The sequence below is a fragment of the Gracilinanus agilis genome, chromosome 6 (assembly GCF_016433145.1).
Source record: "Gracilinanus agilis isolate LMUSP501 chromosome 6, AgileGrace, whole genome shotgun sequence".
NCBI classification, from domain to species: domain Eukaryota; kingdom Metazoa; phylum Chordata; class Mammalia; order Didelphimorphia; family Didelphidae; genus Gracilinanus; species Gracilinanus agilis.
The window spans coordinates 278788644-278799065 of NC_058135.1; the positions used below are offsets into that span (position 1 = coordinate 278788644).

Consider the following 10422-nt stretch of genomic DNA (forward strand, 5'->3'; position numbering starts at 1 on the left):
ATGCGGATGGGGTCGAGTCCTGTGGGGGGGGGGGGCTTGTGGCGGGGACTGTAGTGGGGGGGTCATTCACGGAGGTGCTGGGGGCGTTGGGGGAGGGGGCTCGGGGGTTCCCCCAGAGGCGGGCAGCATGCATATCTTGCTCGGAGTTGTAAGGAGCGATGTGTGAATGGCTTGTGTGTGCTTGTGTTGTCTGTTCCAGAGGTGTGGCTCAGAGTTGTGTTGGGGCTACGTGGTCCTGCCTGTTTGTGGTGAGGGGCACAGAGTGTGCCCAGAGCCCTGAGCTGCGTGAGTGAGGTGAGATCTTGTGTGTGTGTGTGTGTGTGTGTGTGTGTGTGTGTGTGTGTGTGTGGTCTGTGGCTGGGAGGTGTGTGGGAGGCACAGTTGGGTGCTGGCGGTCAGGGTAGGGGGAACTTCTCCCCCCTCCCCCCTTCCCAGCTGCCCTCTTCTCTCTTATCCCATTCACATAACTTGGCTTTTCAGGTCCCTCCTGGTCTCCTCCTTTGGTCTCCATGGCTGCAGGGAGGGGGTGGGAGGGGAAATTCCAGCGGCCCACCCCTCTCCTGAGCCCCCCGGCCCCTGCTGCTCTCCGCTCACCCTCCACCTGCCCTTTTCTCTCAGATCCTAAGGGCTTGGTCGCACATCCCCTGCAGCTCCCAGGCTGGGGAAAGGGCTGGAAGACCAAGACCAGCCATTTCAGAGAGTGAATGGGATGGATTCAAATTCCTCCCCTCCCCCCATTTCCTTCGAGATCTCTCCACTCTGGTCTGGGGAAGAACTTCGAGGAACGCCTGGCTCCGGGGCCCAAGGTGGGGGAGGGGCCATTCCAGACTGGGTGAGTCCCAGGGCTTTTCTCTTGGGGGATGGAACAGAGGTGGGGGGGAGGGGGGGCTGCCGTACCTCTACCCCCCCCTCCTGTCTCCACAGCTCCCCTCCAGCCCAGGTCCCTCTCTCTGCCCTTCCTGGAGCCATGGGTGCTGGGAAGGCCTGGCTCCTTCTCTGCCCCTTTGTCCCCTGTTGGTGTGACCCATTTGCTAGCTCTGAGCGGCTTGCCCAACTCTGGGGGCAGAGGTCAGGATCCACCCCTGGTGACTGACCCCAAGCCAGGCCTCCCCTTCCTTCCCTGAGGACTCTGCCAATGGGGCCCCCGTGTTTAAAGATCAATGGAACAAAGTGCCCCGGAGAAGTTGGGAGGTGTGCAAACAGGAGTGGGGGCAGCTGTCCTTTGGGCTCTGCCCAGGTCCCGTCCCCTCCTTAGAAGGCCCTACTTGGTGGAGGGAACCCCAAACCCCAGGAATCAACTCCTGACTTGGCCGTTCTTCTTGGTTGCAGCTCTTAGGAGAGGCTTTCCTAGGACTGGAATCTTTTTCCAGCTGGAGGGAAGGATTTCCCAGGGAAATGGCTCCCCACCGGGATCAGGCAGTCCTTGGGCTGGTGAGGTTCCCTCCTGACTATCCTCCTCGATTTCCTCCCCTGTCTTTTACCCTTGGCCTTTTGATTTGCTTGGGAGCAGGTGAAGCCTTCAAAGGTCAGGAAAGAAAGGCCAAAGAAGGGAGTCTTTGTGCCCAGGTTCGTTTTCTGAAGTGTGATGCTTCTTCCCCAAATCTGTGGGCCCAGACAGCCAGAGAGGAGGGCCCAGGCCCCCAGGCTCTTTCACTGCCATTCATTGACCAGGATTCTAACCTTACTTTTAACTCCACAGAATGTCCAGAGGCGCCTTCCACATATTGCCCAATCCTGTACTCAGTGTTTTGCAATTCTTAAATCGAAGCCCCAGGGGTCAGTGGCTGCTCCTAGAAGCCAGCCTACCTAAGTATTGTTCCCTGTGGCCCATGGGCACCTGCCATTACCCTCCCTTGGCTCCCTTTGTCTCCCGGTTGCCCTTACCCACCCTCCCCAGCCCCATCTCTTTGAGGCCTGGAAATGGAGGGTTTTGCTGCCCAGGGACAGAATGGTGGAATTCAGAGCTGAGCAAAGCTATCATCCTAGCATCTACCAACAGCAAAGTTGGGAGAGGCAGCTTCAAGATTTAGGAAAGAGCAAGAATAGAGGGTGGTATCCTACCACCAGCACTTCACACACAGAGCAAGTGCCTAGGGATCAGACTGAAGGTAAGGACCAGCCGCCGCCACTTCTCCATTGTACCTGAACCCCTTACGTGAATGCAGCCAAAGGATCTGCCATCTCAGCTGGGGGCCCAAATAACCCTGTATTCCCTCGGATGGGAATAGGGATGGAAGAGATGAAGAAAAGGGAAGAATGGGAAGCGATGAGCGGGAGACTAGAGGAGAAGGCCTGAGGTGTGCGGAACCAAAGAAAGGACAGAGAAGAAGGTGAAAGGAGGGAATCAAAGGAAATGAAATGAGAGAGGGGAAGACACAGAAGAAGAGAGGAGATGCCCACCAGAACCAAGGCAGCTTTCCACTCCTGGCCAGAGCTCTTTTCACATTGTGCTACTGTCTGCACCTATCACTAGCAGTGCAATGTAAAAAGGGCATTGGCTGGGCAGTGCCAACCCCCAGCACCAACATGGCCTCTTTCCTTGGACTCTTCCTCAACTCCTTAGCTCAACTTTGGCGTTGAAATCCGTGGGTCCAGGCAGCATCCTGGCACTGACCTCCGCTCCAAAGTCATCTGGTACCACCCTGTTCAGAGAAGTGATTTGGGTGGGTCCTACAAACAACAGCCTCGTGCGTGGATCTACTATTGGGGAGCTCGAGGGCGAGGGAGATAGGTGGCTCCACCATCTGTGGTTAAATTAAGGTCAAAGTCTTTGGTGGTAGAGGCACCTACCTCCTCTCCAAGGTCCCTAATGGTCCTGGATCTTTTAACTTGAAGGGGAACAGTCATCTGACTTTTTCAGCAAATCCAGAGTGGGATTGGAAGAGTAGAGATAGAAGGGAGCAAAAAAAAAAAAAAAAAAGACAGCCCCTTGTTTGGGACAGGGAGACGAAAGCAGGGAAGAAAGTATGCCTGCTCACCCCTGTCAGCCCACACCAGCTGTTCCTTCCCTGTATCCAGGGAACAAGGAGAGGGAAGGGAGCAGATGCCATTCTCTTAGCCCTCACCAAAGGATCTCAGATTAAAAGAGGACCTTAAAGATCATCTCTTAGTGGATCAGAATTGGAAAGGACCTAAGAGGTCGTCCAGCCCAAACTGTATTGGGAGAGGTCCCTCTGCAGCATACCCAAATCATAGTCATTAAGCCTTTGCCATCGAAGATCTCTAGAGGTTCAGAACACTAGACTCTCCTCATTTTGTAGCTGAGAAATCCTAGTTTGCCCAAGACCACCCAGGTAGAAAGTATGAGGTCAGGATTCAAACCCAGATTCTCCAACCCTATGATCAGTGCTCTTGGAAACAACATTGAGAGTAATTCTTTCCATTCAGAAATCCATCAGGTAGGGCAGCTGGGTAGCTCAGTGGAGTGAGAGTCAGGCCTAGAGACGGGAGGTCCTGGGTTCAAATCTGGCCTCAGCCACTTCCCAGCTGTGTGACCCTGGGCAAGTCACTTGACCCCCATTGCCCACCCTTACCAATCTTCCACCTATGAGACAATACACCGAAGTACAAGGGTTTAAAAAAAAAAAAAGAAATCCATCAGCTACAGGTTAGTGGCAAATAAAGGGTCATTCCTCCTGGCAGTATGAACCCCCTCCCAGTTAGTCTCTGAGATGCTCACAGGACCGACTGATTGCCCATGGCCTGATGGGAGTCTCCCATGATGCAAACAGGACAATTGAGGCTACCCAGGGGATGAGTGTTACTGGCAAGGTTGTAACAACCTTGAGGGCAGGCACCACACCAAAGTCTCTTCCCGAATCTCTCAAAGTTGCTAGTACTGGACAAAACAAGCAACAAATTACTTCTTTGAATTAAAATTCATTCGCTGAAACAAACAGGATTTCCCTGACACCAACAGCCTAGAAGAGCCAACAGCTTGGACAAGGTCTCTAAGGGCGACTTTAGAACAGGCAGATCACTTCTATCTGTGAACCCAAAAGCCTTAGGGGGCAGGAGTGAGATTCACCAGAGATAATCATAATAGCATAATAGCAGAGGGCCACTGAGTGTATCCAGACTTTGCTTTACAATTAAAAGAAACTGAGGGGAACACCCAACTTCCTACTGCTTCCAGCCATTTGGGCAGGGTCAATCGAGAGGACCCGGAGAGCTCCATATAGAGCCTGGAGGGCGTAATCCCCAGCTGCCCAAGTGTTTCCATTCCTTCTTTCCTTCAGGCATCCATTTCCCTCCAATGCCCCCTGTTGGGCAGTCTGGGTGCTGCACTCATCAGCCAGGTGGTCTCCCTGGACGGGAGCATTGTCTCGGAGGCGTGCTTCTATTTCCTTCCAACTCCCTGGGTCTGTGATAACCTGGCCGTCCCCTGCTGTCCTCACGCCATTAGTATTTTTCCTCAGCCTTAAGTCATGAATGAAAAGAATGGTTTGTTGAAGACGTTGAGCCCCTTTAGAGCAGGGCCTGTTTTGTTTTTTTGCTTTTCTTTAAATCCCCAGCGCTTAGAGCACAGTGCCGGGTACTCAGCAGGCGCTTAATAAATGTTCATTGGCTGAAGAGCAAATACCAAATGGGTCCTGGAGCTTTTTTTTTTTTTTTTTTTTTTTGTGAAACACTTAGCAAAGATCGATGGGCATCTGGAAGGCCTGAGGCGGCTCATGCTTCAGGGAGGCATTGAATGACATGATTTAAGACCCCTTGCGTCACTCGGACGGTGATTTCGTGCCCTGTAGCGTCCCCACGCACTTCGGCTACCGAGTAGGACGTCTGAAGTACCCAGTAATGGTAGCAGTCAAAACTGACTAGCAGCTCCCCGTGGTGGACTGAGCCGGGGCCGATGCTAGAACTTTGAGGGTTTGAATGGGCTGATCAATTTCCTTTACGGGAAGTGTTTGTGAGACCGCTGGTGACCGCTAGATGGCGCAGTGGAGAGACACAAATAGGACCTCAACTAGCTCTGACTGTGGGCAAGCCAGTTCACCTCTCCGCCTCAGTTTCCTCACCTGTAAACACGGGATAATGATAGCACCGCCCTCTCAAAGCTGCTCCGAGTCTAGAATGGGGCTTTACAGAACAACGTACTCTACATATGTTAAGATCCTGAGGATCAGCTGGAATCAAGAAGGATCTCATCAGATCTCGTATGCCCACACGCACTCGGGCATACCTAGATGCGGAAAGTCACAGCATGCCAGGACTCCAATGGACCGTCACCAATCCTCCAGAGGCAAAATCCCCCCCTCCCCCCCAGAAGCCCTCGGGCCAATAAAGGCCAAAGAGGAGTCCCCCGTTGGCAGAGGAACTCTGCTGCCCCCTGCTGGAGGTGCGGGGAAATGACTCCATAAGCGCTTGCCCCTCTAGACAAGGAGCCGGCCTCTGACCGGAGGGCTACACTGTGAGAGAGGGCAGACCAGGGCACTCGGTTGCTTTTTTCCCATTTTTATTAAAAATAAACTCAAACACTTTTTAATACAAAAGTTTCGTGCGCTGGTGGCAGCCACAGGAAAGTCCGGCCTGTGGCACTGATTTCCCACCTCGTTCCCAGTTGCCTGAGTCCCAGGAAGCAATGGCTGGAGCCTCTGTGGCCCCGCAGCCCGATGCCCCCTGGTGACAAAGCCAGCTAGGGAGGGAAGTCACGGGGGCAGCCTCCCCTACCCAACCCAATGGCAAAGATTATATATGCGAAAGTGCCTCATTAGTGCCAAGGTAAACTAACAAGTGCCAAGTGAAATGGAAATCCCAGTGATCCTTCTGCCTCTTCCAAGGACTTGGGATTGAGGTCTTCTCTGCCTCCGGGGAGGCCTCCCTGCTTCAATCACATTCGGAAGCCTTTAGCTCCCAGAGCTGGAGGACAGACTCCCTCCAGCCACTGAGGCCATCTCCTACCACTTGCCTAGTGGCCAGACTCTGCATTGCCTCAGCGGCAGAGTTCTTTGCCCAAGTATAAGGAGGACGTGCCCTATCTGTTCCCCTGCCTCCTGGAAGGAGGGGTTCTACCCTGCCAGTTCCCAACTCTAAAACACCCCAAGGACAGAAGGATATGAATTCTGTGACTCTGGAGCCAGAACTGTCACCCCAATTTTTTCTACCTCCCCATTGCCATCCATTACTCCTGTCCCTTGAGGATCCCCCCAGGATAGCCCAGACCAGCCCAGACCCCGGTTCCAAAGGGGAACTCTGTATGGATATGGTGGGGTGGAGGGGCTAGACAGAGCCAGGTTTTCCCCAGGGGGGCCGGGGCGGGACAGTACTGGTGCTAGGATGGACAGCGTGTTGAGGCCAGGGGCAAGGTATGGGGGGCAGGGTGTGGGGCATGCGGATGGGGCATCCTGCCTGAGCCCCTCAGTCCCAGCCGTTGTCCTTCACCATGTGCGACATTTCAATGATGTACTTCCCCTCCTTGTACTTCTGGCTTGTCTCAAAAGCTTGCTCCTGGTAGAGGAGGAAGGAGTGAATGGAGGAAGATCTAGCTTTCCCTCCGGGCCCCAGTAACACCACATCGCCCCTTCCCTGCACCTCCAGCTACCTCCTGGACTACCCGGAGCCTCCAGCAGTCATGGCTTGGAGAGCAATGGGAGCCCTGGCCAGTCTGGATGAGATGGGCGGCTCACCTCAGGGACTACGTGTCCTGTTCCAGAATACTCACATATTTCCAGCCCAGGGTGGTTTTGCAGCTCTCACAGAAGATGTCAGCCACGGAGTGGAGGCCAGTGAGCAGGAGGCGCTGTTCAGCTGGCCCACAACCCACGTTGACCCTGTCTCGGGAAACAGGAGGGCCCAGCACAGCCACACGGAGGGGTTCGGTTACTCAGGTCAGCCCCTTGACCAACCCAACAGGGATTTCCTCTAGAGGGATCTAACCCCAGAAATTCCGAAATTCCTACCTTTGAATCCCACCCCCTTTTTTTGGGGTTGATCCCTGGGGCCAACTTTCTCCAATGATGCATCTTTAGCACCTCAGCCCTCCCCATGGGCTAATCCCTAGGAGGACCACAGGCCAGGCTATGAGGGCACAAAGGGGGACCTTTGTCCCACAGCCAAGTTAGGGAGTTGCAACACCTGTTTGCTTCCCTCTGATTGCTAGGGAGGACTTGACCAGGAGCCCCTTGTTCCACAGGGGAAAAAAAAAAAAAAAAAAAACAAGGAAAGAGGGAGACTCACACAGAGTTAAACAGGTAGGCCCGGCCATGGCTCCCCTGGAAGGACTGTGGAGACACAGGATAGAGAATGACCACCAGGGACCCAATGGCCCCACCACCTGTTCCCCCTCAGAACCACAAATGAGAGAGGAATATTTGACCAGGGCTGTTTGGCTCACTCCCAGTGATGCTTATATAGGGGGGATCCTGGCTGGGGAAAAGCTCCTTCACTGTAAGGGATTAGAGAAATTTGGGTACTGCTCAGTGTACCTTGGAGATGAGTTCATCATGCTTGGCCAGGTGTGCTCGGCAGTGAACACAGCTATAGGTACGATGACACCGAGGCAGGTAGCTGCGGAAGGTCTTGGTGGGGAGGCAGGCAGGGCCTGGGCCAGGCTCGCAACTGGGCATGACGGGCTGGAGGGCAATGCCCTGCCGGGCTGGGGGGGCTGGCGCCGTGCAGCCCCCACACAGACGATCGCAGGTGAAGCAGCGAAGCAGGTTGGCTAGAGCCGTGTTTCAGGACAGGAGAAATGCGGGGGGGCTGCCCAACCAGGGCCCCCCCAGACGAGAACCAGATAGAAATGGAGATCACCTGGGAAGAGGGGAAGGAGTGAATAAGGAGAGTACCGAGGCAGTTAAGAGCCGCTCCCTGGGCTGGCAGGGGGATTTTGACACTGGTTTCCTGGCTACCGTTTGACCTCTCCTGCTGTCTCCTGCCTCCAAGACTAGCCCTTTTCCAGGAAAGTTTTTCCCTGTCCCCTTGACTCTAATTCTGCTCTGGGAAGCCCAGCAGCAGTTTCCCAGTTTCCTGGCATAAGTAAGGGAGTCAGTCAGTATCTGGAGTGGGGATAGGGTGGGTAACAGTAGCCTCCCTTATTTTTCCCTGAGAGCTCTACAAGATGATGAAGGATGTCCAGGAGTTCCATCATTTGCAAGTGGCTTCTTGGTTGTTCATTCATTTGTGTAGCTCCAGATTATTGCTGTATCCAGGCACAGACTTGGGCCTTTTTATTTTATTTTATTTTATTTTTTAAACCCTTAACTTCTCTGTATTGGCTCCAAGGCAGAAGAGTGGTAAGGGTGGGCCATGGGGGTCAAGTGACTTGCCCAGGGTCACACAGCTGGGAAGTGTCCGAGGCCGGATTTGAACCTAGGACCTCCCGTCTCTAGGCCTGACTCTCAATCCATTGAGCTACCCAGCTGCCCCAGACTTGGGCCTTTTTAAAAGTTGGGATACTTCCATTTCTTTCTCAGTTCCCATCTTCCCCTTTTAAATTTACAATATTCCCCACAAACAACCAACACCATTTCTGTGTGAGGGAAGAAAGAGGATGCCAAGCCTGGGAAAGGAGAGAATGTGTGTGTGTGTGTGTGTGTGTGTGTGCGCGCGTGCGTGCATGTGTGTGCAGACAAACACAAACACACACAGCTTTCCTCCTTTTCCACTGTTTCATATTTTTGAGCCCTTCTTTCACCACTAGGAGGAACTTTGAAGCTCACTGGCTCATTGGTAGCAAGGCTCACCTCTGGGGATTCAGCAGAGCTAGCAGTCCCCTTGACAGAGTTCATTCCAGCCTAGCCCAGCACCCTTGGTGAAGGAAGGAGGTTAAGGCATGCCCTGTGATTTGTTTCTGGAGCATTTGGTTCCAAATACTATTCTTCTTGTTTCAACTGGCTGATATCCATCAAGAACCCAGAAATCTGTAAAGATTATCCTTCCCCTTCTCAGTTGAGGGGCACCCCTTCCCTGGCCTCACCCCACTCTCATTCTTGGGCGGAGCTCATGCCTAGAAAACTGGGAAGGGTCAATATAAAGCCTTCCATAACAAGCTGATGGATACAGGTTCCCTGTCCCAGGAAGGGTTGTTTGGCAGAAGACAGATGAAGCTTTGTACAGAGGAGAAGGTCTCATCTTTTTAAACGTTATGGAGCTGGACCACTTCCATCTAAAGTCCTCCTTCCATGGCTCATCTCAGTCTGGAGGGCATCCTGCAGCCTCCATGGCTATGTCATCAGCCTACAAGCTTTGGCAGGTTCTACCCAAACTGGAAAGGCTTTGAGGATGTCCCCAGTGAGAGACTTGTGACTCTTTGTTGTGGCAATGTTCAAGAAGCACGTGACTAAACTGACCACAGGAGAATGGTATTTTTGGCCACAGAAACTCTTATTAAAGACTAGACACTAGATTGTAGAAGGGTCTCAACATACACTGGTAGATGGAACACCAACAAAATGACAGCTTTGAACAAGGACAAGCAAAAATGGCATTGTGGGAAAGGGAAGAAGTAAACTGTTAGGATAAAGAAGGGGTTTGATGAGGAATTCTGAAGATGAAAACTGGCTTCCAATGAAACTCTAGCTCCACATTGGTGAATAACAGAAAATAAAGCAAACTATGTTCTTCAGCTGTTCTCATCAGGAGGCAAACTGTGCCTTAGGTGTCTCTGGTCCCTTCTGGGCCCATTTCAGATGGCCAGTCTTGGAGGTACAAGTTGCTTGGAGGGATACAGGTAGGTCTTTGAAACAGAGAAAAGGCTCCACACCTCGGAGGAAGCCGAAGCAGCACAGGATTCCCCTTACCTGGGAAAAGCATCTCCCACCCACCTCTAGCCTCATCCTTCAATTACCTCCTCATGATTTCTATTTTCCCCTACAAGGAGCCAGACTTTCCAACTGGCTCCTAGATTGTTTCCATCAGAGGCTCTTCTCTCACTCTCTAAGATCCAGGTAGGACCATCTTCTGCTGTATTCAGGGTGACATTGTACTCCAGAATAGTAAAATTAGCCTTAGCCTTCAGTCCCTTTTCTTTGATGGCCCTTCAACTTATTCTCCATCGCCTCGATTTCCTCCTTACTGCCAAGTGTTTTCCTGGTCTAGAAGATCTCCAACCCGCAAGGGGCTAAGTGGCCCGGACCTTCTCCTAGAGTCAGTCCTTTCATTACCCCCCCCCGCCCCGCCCCCAAGCAAGGTGGAGACAACGCTAAACATCAGAGGATAATGGAAAAAGTGACAAGAATAGGGATGGAGAGGCTGCATCTATTCCCCCTCTCAAATAACAGCTAGGAAGCAGGTTGGAAACAACAACAAGAGAGCAAGCCAAGCGGTGGGAAGAGGATTTTCTGCCCTAATATGAGATGGGGCTGGACTGGAGGAGGTGGGGAGAAAGGGAGGGAGGGGAGCAGGAAAGAAATCCAACCACCCCGGTAGCCTTACAGAAGCGCTCTAGGACCAGATGCTAATCCCGTGCCTTATTGGGGGGGGGGG

The 10422-nt window shown here is 52.8% G+C and overlaps 1 protein-coding gene across 1 annotated transcript in view; it reads right to left on the reverse strand.

Annotated features, from left to right (window-relative positions):
* Positions 1-5437: 5437 nt before the first annotated feature.
* YPEL4 (yippee like 4) overlaps positions 5438-10422 on the reverse strand; it is a 5765-nt gene continuing 780 nt past the window's right edge. Inside the window, exons 2-5 of the mRNA XM_044682284.1 lie at positions 7425-7749; positions 7177-7220; positions 6662-6770; positions 5438-6447 (exon numbers count right to left, since the gene is read on the reverse strand). Coding sequence (XP_044538219.1) covers positions 6358-6447; positions 6662-6770; positions 7177-7220; positions 7425-7565 — 384 coding nt within the window. The 5' untranslated portion in view covers positions 7566-7749 and the 3' untranslated portion in view covers positions 5438-6357. The remainder of the gene's footprint in view (positions 6448-6661; positions 6771-7176; positions 7221-7424; positions 7750-10422) is intronic.